The 15,728-nt window shown below is 40.0% G+C and overlaps 1 protein-coding gene across 3 annotated transcripts in view; it reads left to right on the top strand.

The window, feature by feature from the left end:
- Positions 1-15,728, top strand: part of LOC122808704 (complement C1s subcomponent-like) — a 731,464-nt gene that overhangs the window by 86,900 nt on the left and 628,836 nt on the right. For 2 of the 3 annotated variants that reach the window (XM_044079693.1, XM_044079692.1), the window contains exon 2: positions 286-502. In XM_044079693.1, the coding sequence (XP_043935628.1) occupies positions 286-502 (217 nt within the window). Of the gene's footprint in view, positions 1-285; positions 503-13,704; positions 13,752-15,728 lie in introns of those variants that run through there. The other variant, XM_044079694.1, reaches the window with a different exon arrangement.

Genomic DNA, 15,728 nt, shown 5'->3' with positions numbered 1-15,728 from the left:
CCTATTGTAAGATGAAGCTCTAAGTTACATGGACAGGTTTTAAAATATTCTACAGTGATCTTTCCTGTGAATGGATTTACATGTATTTTTTCATTTCACTTAAAGAAAACCACTAAATTATTAGTAAAATATAAAGAAAAGCTTGCAATGCTTCCTCAGAAATACACCCACAAGTGTTAGATCAAAGAGTGGCACTATGCTCAATTTAAAATCTGATCAGAAAGATGACACTTCTTACAATGTTTTTTTAATGTTCCATGTGCTGTTTTTATTTTCTGATCCTAGGATTATATTCTGGCTACTCCTGTGTCTGACAGCCTCCACTAAAGGCAGTGACACCAGTATGTATGGTGAGATCCATTCTCCAAATTACCCACATGGTTATCCAAACAATGTTCACCAAAGCTGGGATATTTCAGTGCCTAAGGGTTTTAAAATTCATATCAACTTCATGCATGTGGACATAGAGGCATCACCAGGTTGTGGAAAAGACTATATGAAGGTAAGATTCAACTTCATTAGTGCTGTTTTTTTTTTTTGTATGTTAGCACACTGCTATTTCTTGAGGCCACCTCAAGACAGACATTAAGGGATTTTACTCAAATAACATGAACGTTCCACCATTATTCTGTTATTTTACTGCATAGACCCACACATTATAAAACTTTGCCTTTCAGAAAGCATATAAGGGCTGTATTTATAAATTAAGCCATGCCTCTGCTGAAGTATACTTGTTTCAGTGGTATACAAGTTTGATAAATCTTTGGGATGCATTTAAATAATAATTCTTACACTTAAAGGACATAACGTAAAGTTCAATAACTCAAAGTTCTCATTCTCATTCGTATCATGTATGCAGGACTTCCTTGCTTGTGTCTTTAGCCTTGTTTCAGGCTGTTTTCCTTCAGACCCTCTGAACTTCAGTAGTCTTGGGCAAGTTCTTGCTTGGGTATAAGGTCCCACCTGTATAATTTGCTTGGCCAGGCCCTTGCCTGGCTGTCAAACTTTCATATGTATACTCCTGTGGATCAGGTTGCCATCTAAACCTACCTGGAATCCCTCTGTTGTGAGACATAAAACATTTATTGGATAGGTCCTGGCCTAGGTAGGAGGTTCCTGTCTCTATAGAATATCTTGACGAGGGCCTTGCCTGCATCCCACTGCAATCCATTTTTAATAATAGGCAAACTTTATTGCTTCAAGTTTCCAATTCTGCTTAATATTTGTAGAAGAATTAGGGTTACTTTTGCTCCATCTTCAGGTCACCCAGACTCTGGCAATGTAAGTTGTAAGATGGGGCTGATGACTCCCAACATGGAAGACAACTGATTTGCCATCATAACACAGAAATTGTCAGGTTGTTGATTTCAAGAGCCATCCGACTATAAAAGTGTTATAGTTACATGGTTTTGCCTTCCATCTATCCACAGTCTAGTCACACTGCCTTAATCTTTCTGGCATTTTCTAGATGTTGAACATTACCTCAGACCCTGATGAATCTTGAATGTTGATCATATTTTCCAAACACCATTTCTAGGTTCTATTCCTCTATTATATAGGCCAAGCCACCAGCAAATACTTTTTCTTCAATGATATTCTTTGGCAGAAGTATTTCCTTGTTTTCACCACTGAACATTTTAGCAAGCAAGTGGGTTTTTTGGCATTTGTTCCTGTTTCATAGACCAGTGTGGATTTCATTCATAGCAAACATTTAGACTCTGTTACTTGGTTTTACTATCTGCAGTTTCTTTCTTTGCACAGTCAGCAGCAACACTTTCAGTTTTCTTCTCTGATTTTGGCCTTTTGCTTTGACTCTGCCTTTATTATTTCAGTTTACCTTTGCTTTTAAGGTTTTAATGTCTTTATTTTGGTTCATCTTGCTTTCTTTATTTTCTTTGCTGTATTAGGTGAACCCATCCTATTATAATGTTTTAGACTTCCTCCTCAGCTCATTTTTAATAGACTTGCACATTGAAAGAGATACATTGATTACACTACACTTTACATTGCTCCTTCTTTCATTTATAGGAACAACTCTTTGCTCTTAGTCTGAGATTATCTTTTAACATTTTGATTTTTACAACAGAGTTCTCCATTGAACAGATGCATCTTTGCTCCTTTGTGGTTACCACTTGGCTTTCATGCAGAGTTTTATGCCCCTCATTCAGCTCATTTCTCATTGCTGAGGACTCTGTTTATACAACTTACATTTCCTTATCTTGGTAATGAGTTATGTGCCACTCATAAAACTCATCCATATCTGCTATAGACCCATTTTCACCCCATGCATTTCTTTAACTTTATATCAAGTCTTATGTTCTCCTCACACAACTCATCCACTTCCCTTAACCAGAAGTGTCCACCACAGAATAGTTTGAATTTTTAGATTTTTTCCCCAGCTTTGTATAAATGCTTGCATTTCGTTTGTTAAAAATAGATCATTCCTCATTTGGCCTACAGCCTTTTCCAAATATACAACCTCATGTGGCTTATCCTTACCCCCTGTATTGCATTGCTTTGCATAGGCACCTGCTGGCTTAAGATGCACTCATATAACTAAGAAAATCTTGTATTTATAGACTTACTGGGTAAGCAGTCATGTAACTAAGAAAATATTGTATTTGTAGACTTCACCCTAGGCTGATGTATGGGGTCTGTCTGCAACATCTTTACATTGCAAATCTGTTTGTTTTCCACCCAGAAAAATTCCTTACATTTTTAACCAACTCTAGTTCAGATTCCATTTCAACCACAATTTTCTTAAGGTCCCTTTCTCATTTAGCATATCCAGGCTGACTTAATTAGGGAATATATTTGCTTATACACATCAGTATCATCTATTTCAAACACTTCTTTGGTCAAATTTTCTAAGTTATAACTCTGTCTGTTTTAATTCCACCTGCCTAAGGTCAGCTAGCAATCCATTCTAACCTGTTTTTGAAAATCACCCTCCATACTGTTTAAACCTTTTACAGCACCATATGGTTTAATTTCTCACTTTGCTCAGCAACAACAACCTCTAGTAGTTGCCTTCTTAAAATGTTTTCTATAATGTTTTACATGCCCAAGATTTCTTCCCTTAAAGAATTCAAGCCTCTTTAAAACCTCTCTTATTATATTACCACAGAATCAATACTCTTTACTGAACCATAAAGCAAATTAGGAAATTTCAATGCTGTTAAATTCTGCAGTGCCAGAAACATGCCCCAAACTTCATTTTGCATCTTTGTACTGTTGCCTTTTAGTGAGATTTATAGAAGCATAGTCAGTTTACAATTCTTGCCATATTTTCTCCTTGTCAGTTGATAAACATGTTATAGCAGTATGGATTTCAGGCTGACATTTCGTTTGAAGTTTAAAGGAAAAAAACATGTAGTACATGGAGCACCATGATTATGCTCAAAAATCAGTCAAATTGTATCCTGGTTCGGCACTGCTATGGTACAAGGCCCAACCTTAGCAATGCTTAGATGGGTGCGTAACCCCCTAGTTACTGTTAACTTTGAGTCTGGCAATAAAGCAAACAGTTTTAATGAGACAACAGCAGCAACACCAGTCAGGACATGAAACAGCTTTGCTTCAACTCCCATTTCTGCCTGATGTCTGTTAAAGTACATCAAGTGCTTTGGTTAAAACTGCATCCCTTATGTGTAAAATACATAAGGACATCAACCACTTCCCCACTGCTTTACTGGCTTCCAGTGCTGGTACAGCATATCTCTTTTTTTTTATCTAATTTTTGATTAACTAATATTACATGAAGAAGATAAATCTGCATGCACTACAAAGAGTTATTATCAGATCTCTCATCCTATGTAGAATTTTGTGCTCCCAACAGGGATGCCAAGATTCACCTCTCGAGCTTTTTACTCAAGGTAAATTTCTTGACATCCATGTCTCAGACGCATACTATGCTCATTACAATCAGCAACCAGATGATAATCCACTATGTCTTTCTCCCTATCAGTTGATAAACATGTTATAGCTGTATGGATTTCAGGTTGACATTTCATTTGAAGTTTAAAGGAAAAAAACATGTAGAGAATGGAGCACTAGGTCAAGCTCAATGCCAAAAATTGCATTGTCATCCCCTTTGGTAAAAATTCTGTACCTATGAACTACCACATAAACAGCAGTCTACTTAATGCCGAATGTGTGATAAGAGACCTTGGGACCCAGGTGGACAGTAGTCTCTCCTTTGATAATCACATCGCCACAGTAGTCAGAAAATCCTTCTATGTGGCACACCTCATCACAAAAGGGTTCTCATCCAGGAAAAAAGAGGTCATTGTTCCTCTCTACTCGGCACTCACTAGATCCATTATAGAGTACAACGCCCCTTTTGGAATGTACATCACAAGACATCTGCAGCAGCTGGAAAGGTCACAGAAGTACCTCACAAAGAGGATTACTGGCCTCACACAGATGCCCTACACTGACCATCTCAAAAAACTCCACAGCTTTACTCTGTACCATATCGCCTTCTCCGAGGAGATCTCTGCCTAACATATAAAGCTATGTTAAACCCAGAGCTGTTGGACATGCTACACCTAAAGAAATCCCAATCCCTCCAAGCTACATACTCTAGCAACCTAAACCTTGTCACCACAATAAAAAGGACATGCTGGAGGGATAGATTCATGTCCCAGAGACTTCCTATACTCTGGAACAAGCTATCCATCTATGTCAAGCAAAGTTCCTCATTAGCACTCTTCAAGAAAAATCTTGATGAGTGGATGGGAAATGGGAAATACACCCCAGGGATCACTTCTGTGGCTCTGCTCGACAGGGGCACAGGAAATTAACTTTCTTGGGTGGCATAAGTCAGGGAACCTTGTTGGCTAGGCTTACTTGGGCCCTTGGGCCGATAGCCTAGTACCTACCTATGAACCTATGAACCTATGTTCTTGTTTTGCTTCCAAGTTATACACAGGTTCATAGGTTCATAGGTTGGTACTAGGCTATCAGCCCTAGGGCCTATACAAGCCTAGCCATAACAATTCCCTGGCTATTTCTTCCCACATTATTTACTTTCCTGGACCCCTGTCTAGCAGGGCGACTGACGTGATCCCTGGGGTGAATTTCCTTTCTCCCATCCAATCGTCAAGGTTCCTCTTGAAGAGGTCCAAAGAGGCACTCTGCTTGACATGTATGGGCAATCTATTCCAGAGTCTGGGGAGTCTCTGGATCAGGAACCTATCCCTCCAGCATGTTTTGTTTATTGTGATGACAAGGTTTAGATCCCTGGAGCGTGTAGCTTTGAGGGATTGGGATTTCTTTAAGTGTAGCATGTCCAACAGCTCTGGGTTTGACATGGCCTTGTATGTTAAGCAGAGATCACCTCTGAGTAGACGATGTGCGACAGAGTATAGCTGGAGTTTTTTAAGGCGGTCAGCGTAGGGCATCTGCTTTAGGCCTGTGATTCTTTTAGTGAGGTATTTCTGAGGCCTTTCCAGTTGTTGCAGATGTCTTGAGAGGTACATACCAAATGGGGCATTGTATTCTATAATATGTCTAATGAGGGATGAGTACAGTGGGACAATGACCTCCTTTTTTCTGGATGAAAAGCCCTTTGTGATGAGGTGTGCCACATAGAAGGATTTCCTGACTGTTGTGGTGATGTGGTTATCGAAGGTGAGACCACTGTCCACCTGTGTCCCTAAGTCTCTTATCACACTTTCTGTGTTTAGTGTACTGCCACCTATATGGTAATTCATGGATACATGTTTTTCCCAAAGGGGATAACAATACATTTCTTGGCATTGAGCTTGAGCCCATGGCTCTGGCACCAAGCATCTGTTTCTGTAAGGCCCTTTTGTAGAGTATCCACATCATTTGGGGATTCAATAATAGCTCCCAGTTTGCAGTCATCTGCAAACTTTGTTAGCCAGAGTCCCTTAGTGTTGACCTGTACTTCAGAGAAGTAGATGCCAAACAAGAGTGGCCCCAGGACTGAACCCTGAGGTACTCCACTTATCACTTGTCTGGAGCTGGATTTGGAGTCGGCTACTTTTACAGTGTGGGTTCTATCAGTAAGCCATTTAGCAACCCATTGGGTGACATAGGGATTAATGCCCAACTTAGTAAGTTTATCTATGATTCCAGAGTGGGGGATGGTGTCAAAGGCCTTGGCAAGGTCTAGATAGGCTGTGTGGACCACCTTACCCTTGTCCATGGCTCTGGAGACTGATTCAAAGAAGTCAATCAGGTTCAGGAGACAAGATCGGCCCTTCACAAACCCAAACTGGGTGGGGTCCAGTGTTTGAAGGTTGCCAATGTCTTTGTTTATAAGTTCCATGATAATACGCTCCATGGCCTTGCAGATAAGGCTTGTCAGACTGATGGGACGGTAGTTTCCAGGATCCAAGGTGGATCCGCCCTTGTGGATTGGGATAACTGTAGCTCTGCGCCACTCAGTGGGCACGAAACCTGAGGTGAGGCTATGATTAAACATGACACTTAGGTGAGGTGCCAGTTCATATTGTAGTTCATGTAGTACACAGCCTGGGATGTCATCTGGTCCCATGGATGCTGTATTCTTGGCTTTAGAGAGTGCGTTTTGTACCTGGGTGGCCGTTATTACTGGAATTTGGCAATCTTCCGGTACTGAGATGGGCCATTTAGGGGGTGAGAGGGGGTGAAGTTGGCACTGAATCGATCTGCCAGGATATTGGCAATTTCCTTCGGATCAGTATATTTAATGCCATTCTGTTTTAGCTCAGAGCAGATCTGAGCATTGCCATTTAGATTCTTGACATAGTTATAGAATGCTTTGTGGTTGTCTTTGGAATCTTTGGCAATTTTATTTTCGTAACTAGCTTTGGAGGATTTTATGAGGCATCTCAGTTTCTTACTGAGGCTAGTAAGGGAGTTTTTTGCATCCTGGGATTTTCCTCTTTTCTGCAAAAGTTTCTTCCTTTTGTTGTAAAGTTTGTTTATGGCAGGGGACCACCAAATTGGCTTCCTTTTTTTGGATGAGAGCATTTTGGTTCTATTTGGGATGGCACTATTCATGCATGAGTGGATGTGCTTGTACAGTGCCTTAGTGTAGGATTCAGCAGTTGAACTTTCAGTTCCCGTCTGCATGGGTGGCATGAAGTTTGTCACTTCTGACTTGAGTAGCATGAAGTTGGCTTTGGAGAAGTTTTTTATGGTGGTTTCTTTACTGGGGGTGGGGTGGGATGTGGATGTTAAGGGTGATTAGCTTATGGTCAGACCTGACTAACGAGGGGGTGACCATAGGTATGGAGCATTGATTTCCCATGTTGGTAATGACCAAGTCTAGGATATTGGAGCCCTGGTGGGACTATGGATTAGTTGATCCAGGGCGTTGGAATTTATGAATTCCAAGAACCGTTGCAAAGGTGTTGGGACATGAGTAGTTTTCCCAGTTAATGGCAGGGTAGTTAAAATCACCCAGTATTAGGGTGTTTGGTTCTACCTTAATATTTTCCAGTATGTTTAGAAAGGTGTAGTGAGAATCTTGGGGTATGGTGGGGGATCTGTAGCAAGCTACAATTTGGATTGCAGTCTTACCTATTGTTAGTTGCACTTGGAGAATTTCAGACACATTGTGTTGGCCAACTAGCCTGGTGGTGTGAATATCCTTGGTGAATATTGACACTCCTCCACCTTTAGTGTTTCGGTCCTGGTTTGGTGGCGAAAAGTGTGGTAAGAGTTGTAGCCTGGTATTGCAGGGGTGCTCTCTGGAGCCTTGAACCAGGTCTCAGTTACTGCACAGATATCGATGTTCTCCATTTTAGGAGTGCCTCGAGAGAGTGCATTTTGAGGTTTAGACTTCTAGCATTGAGTAGCATTACCTTCAGATTTTGCATGCTTGTACCTGTTACGGTGGTGGTTTTGTCCTTTGAAGTTTGCCTAAAAAGGCACTATAGGGTGGCAAGAGCCTTAGCCAGTAACCTGAATCCCAGGGCGACAGGTGCAGACCATCTCTGGCAAAGCATCGTGGTCTGTCAATCATGTCATCCCAGGCAGACAGATACTGGATCCCCTTTGAATGACACCATAAGCTTAGCCAATTGTTGAAGTCAATCATTTTATCCTTATATTGTGGTATCATTCTGGGTGAAGGCAGGATGCTACTCAGGGCTAGGGTCATACCTGCCTGGGCCACATGATCCGAGAGCTCTTCCATGTCTCTTTTCATGTAGTCCAGGGAGGTGCGTCTCAAGTCATTCACTCCAACATGGACAATGACAGAGTCATATTTGTACTTGTTGTGGAGTGACTTGAGTGCATGCGTTATGTGGCGGATCCTGGCACCCGACAGGCAGCTGACTGTAATTTTCTCCTTATTCAACCTGGTGAGAGGGACATCAGTGTGCCGGACTATAGAGTCACCTATGACTAAAGTGTTAGGTACATTGTCTTGCCTTAGGGGCTGTTGCTGGGTGGCACACTGGTGTTGTGAACTATGTGACACATTGGTTGTGATTGGTGTTTGTTTGCGTTTCAGCTTCAGAGGTCTTTGTTGCTTGGGCAGGTTACAGTTAAGGGCCTCTGCAGTCTTTTGTAAGACAGCTAGTTTGTCAACCACACTACTTAGTGTATTTGTTTGCTGTATATCAAACAGCTGTCAACTGAGTTTTATCACATGCTGTGCTAAAACATCAGTAATGTTTGCATAGTTATTCATATTATTGGTTTAAAGACTGTATTACAATCCAGAACATTTCTTTAACTATTTGGGTGTAGCTGTTTTTGATACTATTTCTGATCTTTGCAATCTAAGTATTAGTTGAGGTTACTGTTTCTAAAAAGAAGTTTAGAGCAGCTAGGTTTCCAGCTATGATTGTACAATTTTTGTTAAAGCAATTTTGTAATTCATATGTTCATAGGTGTTTACTAGACAGGCTAATGATCACTAGGGCCCTTATGATCTCAGCCATGCAACCCAAATGCAACCAGAAATTTAAATTATATAAGGGATGATTTATTGACTGTCTCTATCCATCAGAGATATGACAGCCAGACCAGAGATGAATTGCAGATTACCCATCCAGTGGTCCAAGTTGTGCTTAAACAGGAATGGTGATTAGCTCTGCTTCACATGGATGGGGAGCTTGTTCCAGAGAATGGGAATTCAGTGCAAAACATATTTGTCTCTCCAGCATTTATGTCATAAGCAAAATTTTGGTCTTTTAATCTAGTAGTTCTGCTGCTCTTTGTCAGGCAAATGTGCAGAAGGTACATCAAAACATGATCCAGCGATGCCTTGTATGCCAGGCAAAGATCACCCATCAGAAGTTTCTATGATACTGAGTAAAGAGACAGAGATTTGAGGTGATCATCATAGGACAATGTGTGTACTCCCTATATTCTTTTTGTAAGGAATCTTTGTCGATGTTCCAGTTGCTGCATATGTCTGTTCAGGTGCATACCAAAGGGGGCATTATACTCTTTGATGGTTCTGATGAGGACCAAGTACAATAGTATGATGACCTCTCTAGACCTAGATGCCATGACCTTGCTTATAATTTCAGCAACATAGAAGGATTTTCTTAGTACCTTGGACACGTGTTGGTCAAAGTCTAGGTTACTATCTAAATGCGTTCACAGATCACTAACTAGTGAGTGCTGCTTGATTGGCTATTTTGTTGAAAACTGAAATAGTTAAATATAATCATATATATATGAACATTTCTGTCTTTTGGAACTTTGATGAATATGTACTTATTTACATTTATAACTTTCAGGTTGTCCGTTCAGAACCATGTCAGTCCATGAACAACAATAGATATGCGTACGAAAAAATGATCCTGATTTTTAAATTGTTTTTGCATGCTGAATAATTATTAAAATGCATACAATTACAATGGTAATTAAATCTAAACAATAAGACATGTATATACTGATGACAGTGAGGGGAATTGATTCCATTGTTTTTTCTTTGCATAGATCATATACACGGAATTCCAAATACAGAAAAGTAGGGCAGAGCATATGGGTTCAGGATGGTATTGTAATAAAGCCCCCCCCCCAAGCATACTAAATATTTTTAATGAAGTAATATAGTGCATTATTACCATAATGACATAAGAAAAATAGTTGTCTTTTACACAAACTCACACTAACATTAAGATTTGGTACTGAAAAATAATTGCTGTAATCCTGAGTTGCAAGTAATTAGACTTGATGTAAGCGGGTTCAGGTGCCTAGGCAGCGAGACATTTCCCTGTGGTAAATTTGACTGGGGACACATGGCTGAAGTGACATTCAGCTGCAGAGAAATATGGCTGTTTGCAAATTCCCTGTGGGCAAAGAGAAGCACACACTGCCATGCTCACAACTTTAATTGCCAAAGGTATGGTGGCAGAAGAAGTAATGAGTGTTGTGCTCATTGTAGAGTACATACTTATATAACTACAACATGTAGAAGTGTGCTACAGCATGGAGGAAATCCTGCAGGCTACTGTAGTCACATTTATGCTCCAGTATGCATTTTAGGTAATGTTCCCTAGACACTGTGAAGGGGGAAGTGGTCCACACACTCCAATTATAAAGGCACTGCCCATTGTGCACTGCATTTTTACTGCCACTGACATGCCCTCTGGCCAGCCTGCTGCTGATGCCTGCCATATTGCCTGTTGTCTCATGTTTCCTTGGGGACCATGGACATTGTTTTCCCCCTGTACATTTGGTTATTAAAGCTGTGGGCATGGCAGTGTATGTTTCTCTTTGCCCACAGGGAATTTGCAAACAGCCATATTTCTCTGCAGCTGAATGTCACTTCAGCCATGTGTCCCCAGTCAAATGCACCACAGGGAAATGTCTCGCTGCCTAGGAGCCTGAACCCGATATAAGCTGTCCTGGTTGCTCTACTACACATACATGCAGCATTTTATCAAATTTAAGGAGTCAAGATGGCATTTTTGAGGGAGTATGAGGTTAATTTCTTGTTTTTTTTCTGTGATGTTTTGTCTTAACTCCTATTTCATTTGTTTTTATGCAATTTTAAGGTAATTTTCCACATATGCCTGTTATTTTGCTGCCATTTTGCCTGTGCTTTTGTTTCTAGATAATTCATGTTTGTCATGCTGATCATATTTTGGATTTTGCATTTTTATTTTTTTATTATTTGTATAGTTGGATTACTTTTTATTTGAGACTGTTGATTGCTATTAATGCTGAGTTAGCATATATAGGCTCCCCAGCAAAAAAAATATTTTTTGAGAAACATTTTTGCTGTTTTATTCAATAGAACTTTACTCATTCTATTTTGTTTCAGTATATTGTTGAGAATTGATTTGTGTGGTTATTTATATGAAAGCCTGTATGAAAACAATTACAATTTGCTAGATCTATGAGATGATTATATAGTGGAATGCTGAAAGAAAAGAGGACAGAATTCAACAGTGTAGTGGCAATTGTTGAAAAGGCTTATTATTTTGCACAGAGTTTAAATGATGGCCTTTTCAAACATATATAGGCAAGCACTTTGAAAATCAGTGGAGGATTGGCAGTAATGAGAATATTGCTTTAAACATTTTCAGCAAGAGAGGGCAATGATTACTCTGAAGTAATTTGAGTGTCAGAGCAGGCAACTATAGAAATCTCTCTCTGTTTGTTACTTGTTCTATACCGGTAATAACTGCATGGTTATGCATTTTCTAGTTTGAGACCATGAAGTTGCTTGGTGTTCACCAGATTTTAGATCAACCGATTTCAAGGAATGTTTTGTGTAGAGTAGTGAAAGAACAATGAGAAATAGCAAGTATTCCATGCTGAGAATGAGCAGGTGTTTCATGACTGAAGTACCTGACTGCCATAATAAAATGGAGACTTTTTGTGTGTTTTCATTTCTGACAGAGGTTGTATACAATATTTTCTGTGTGGTGTGTAGAGGGAAGATTAGGACCAAACCAGTCCCCTAACAATTTAAATGTAATTGTTAGGAGGTGCTGGTGTCTGTGGATTGCAGTATGTAGTGCTTCACACTTCATACCTCTCAACTGTACCAAATTCCTCAATATTTACCAGTTTTGAGGGCAAAATAATGGGTACCACGAATTCCAGAGTGGCCCTTTTAATTCCTGATTTTTTCTTTTTCTTTTGGGAGTACAGCTTTAAATTTATTGCTGATGTCACCACGCATCACAAGCAATTTGAATAATAGCAGATGGAGCAGTTGTTTACAATTCAAACTAACTAAAAATCCATCAGGAATATTCAGGGAACAAGGCTTTCCTCAGAAACCAAATTATAGAACATAATACTTTCAACAGACTATTCTATTACAAAAAATAAAAGTTACACTCTGGGATTCACGAAACTCCATGCAAGAATAAGACTATTCTTGCACGGAGTGGTTCGTTTCCATTTAGTATAGCAGCGCACCTTGCATAAGCATGAAAGCGTGCTGCTGTTTAATCTAAATGGACATGAACCATGAACGAGTGCAGGGGGTGTGTTTCAACAGTGCCTGCACATGTAACATGCCCCCTTCACTCAGAAAGTGCCGTATGGCACTTTGTGATACAGATGAGTGCCAATGTACATAATATTAAAGCCTGGCTCTAATATTATGTACTAAACCAGTGTACGCAGACAATGAAATGTAAGTAGCTAAGATTTCAGTGTCTGTGGACACTGAAATAAAAAAAAAAACACAAACACACCTAGAAGGCAGCAGCCTTCAGGTGCACACCCCCAAATGTATGCACTCTTGCCCTACATGCATGGAAGCAGTAGGGCAAGAGGAAAGTAATAAAAACACAAAATTGTTTTTTATTAAATAAAACTGAAATTTAAGCAGTGCGCAGCTTGTTTGCATGGCGCACCACTATGCTTAATCTGACTGAAATCCTGAAAATGATAGACAAGTGCTACCATGATAGAAAATGTCATCAAGCTGCTGTAGCATAGTGGTACTGCCATGGTTTAGCATGTAAAACATGCTTGGTTTGAATCCCCCCCTCTGCTAATTTATTTAATAAACTTTTAAGGAATTTGAATGATAGATGTCAGTCATATGGCTCACGTATAGCACAGTAGGGGTGGGAATATGTAAAATATAAATGTAAAAAATAATTTATAATGTTAATGAAAAAATATATTTAAGCAATGCTTTGCTAGTGTAAGCATTGCTTACCTGCATTCAGCTGTGCTTATCTGGTTTAAGCATTGCTATGCGGATTTGCACAGAGCTAAGCATAGTTCAGCATTTTAAAACCAGCCAATCAAGAAAAAGTGCAGGAAAACTGCCCTGTTTAAACCACACAGGTGGGAACACAGCCATAACCATTTGGGATTGCTCACAGCAGGACCAAACTGTCAGGTGTGGGTGAGGGTGTTCGCTTCCGAGCACAACATTGGGGCATCCAGGAGTCCAGGTTCATGGTTGGGCTCCTAGTAAAAAACATGATGCCAGGCTGCAGCAAGGCCAGTACCAGGGCTCCCAGTACAAAGCAGACGTCTGCAATCAGCTTGCATGTAATCTCACCAGTGCCATTGGCATACTCCAGACTGATGAGCAGGTACATCACCACCACAATGACTTGAAGTGGAGGAGGTGTGCACTCTTGGACCAGTGGATCCAAGAAGCCTGAGTGCAGGATGTCCCATGTGTCTGTAAGTATGCAGTCTTATGTATTTCTAAGTATGGAAAAAGTTAAACTTCTGACTGTACAGGTGTGATTAATGTGTCATCTCTCCCCATACAGCTGCTGTGGAGAGGTCCCAGAATGTTGAGGCTCATGCCCAGCAACTGGCCCGGCTACATTGATTTTATGGTAAGTACAGAATGCCTCCTAATATTAGCAGTAATAAATCAAAAATATAGCAATGGTAGTACTGTCTGTATATATATATATATATATATATATATATATATATATATATATATATATATATATATATATATATATATATATATAATTGTGCTGTAAAAGTCAGGAATAAATGCCTGTGTCAGGCTGCCAGCATTACAATGCAGTATTTCCAGCTGCTGTGTAATACAGATGTCAGTAGTAAACAAGGTACAATATGCAGGAGAGGAATAGTGGAATATGCATGAGTGTGTTGAGGGAACCTGCCAAGAAAGTGCCATGTCAGGGCTACCATAACACTTAGAAATGAAAAGCATTCCCCTTTGCAGATCATGCAGGCATAGTAATTATGGATTTCTGAGTTGTACACAGATATGTATCTCAAAACTAACTGTGTGTCTTCTCACTTGTACCTGAAAAATAGGAATGTGTATGTCCTGCAAAATGCATTAACTGAGGTGAACTGATTTAACACTGCTTGTCTGCATACTTTAGAATGGGCATGTCAAATAACTGAAAAAAGCAACAGTACATATTTCCATCAGAATGTGTTTTACTTGTGTGTCTGCCAGCATTGTCCTGTGTTAACCTTTCAATTTCAGCTGTATGTAGCTGTGAATGTACTGACAAATGTATAAGGCTAACAGGTGCAGACTTAAAACATACACTCTGTACTCAGGAATCTAAATTGCAGTATGTAGTTGTACAACAGTCAAATGTGAAATTCAGCTAATGTGCACATATTTCTCAAACACTGACACCAGTGTCTGTTGTGCATGTATAATTTTTACTGAAAATGGGAAACAAATAATGCAACATTTGATAAGAAAAGTGCTGTGCACAAAAATATGCATTAGATAGAAATGTCACAAGCAACACACAACACCTCCCCAGTAGCTCAGTCTGATAAAGACTAGGCCTGCAGTTCAATTTTGCACACACACCATGGTTCAAATCCAGGGACCACCACTAACAGCTCAGTCTGATAAGGACTAGGCCTGTAGTTCAATTGTGCACGCACACCATGGTCCAAATCCAGGGACCGCCACTAACATGTCAGTCTGGTTCTACAGTTGTAAACTGCAATGTGAATAGAAAAAGTAATGTACTGCAACACATATATTTTCCACACAGGGCACACAGGTAAAAAAATCTGAACAGAAATATGAGTATGATGTGTATAACTATAAAATGTTTACAATTGCTGTGTTGATCAGCCCCAGTCCTAGAAATAGATGCAAGCTAACCATCCACACTCTGCAGTCTGGCCCAGACAAGCCCCTCAAGTGTCATGCTGTCATGGATAGTTTCCCCAGTTGCCAAGAAACCCGCACACAGAGAATATCACAGTAGATGTATGTCAAAAGCACAACATACACTCCAGGGCCTGCAACTAATATGTGAATCTGAAATATGTGCAGAAACAGCAATGTAATTTGCACACAGTTCATCTGCACAAGGCCCACAGGTAAAGAAATCTGTATAGAAACAGTTATGGTGTGTATAACTAAAATAAGGGCACACTTGATCTGTTGATATGTACAGATGTTGGTGTGCTGTAGCAGCCCCATGGCCCAGGTAGAGTGTAAGTGTGGTCAGAATGTAGAGTAGTGAATAGTAGTGTACTGACAAATATACTTGATAGCAGTTGTCAGTTGACTCTATTCCCTTCCCCCACCACTCAACTGATCCAGCCATCACACTGAAACCAACATGGGTATGTTCCTAAATAAACATCTACTGTTGGGACCACTGTTCCATTTGGTTAAGCATTTGTTTAAACTGTGTGCATACTAATATTCCCTGTTGAATAATCATTGTTATTGCCTGCCTGACATACCTCTAACTGGCATGCTGTTGCAAATCTGAATGCCATTCCATATATGCATGGGTTCTGTTTGCTATGGCACTGCTATAATTGCACTGCTTTGGGTAAGTGGG

Source organism: Protopterus annectens, chromosome 8.part0 (genome assembly GCF_019279795.1).
Source record: "Protopterus annectens isolate FY-2018-M chromosome 8.part0, PAN1.0, whole genome shotgun sequence".
NCBI classification, from domain to species: Eukaryota; Metazoa; Chordata; order Ceratodontiformes; family Protopteridae; genus Protopterus; species Protopterus annectens.
This window is presented reverse-complemented; position numbering and strand designations above follow the sequence as displayed.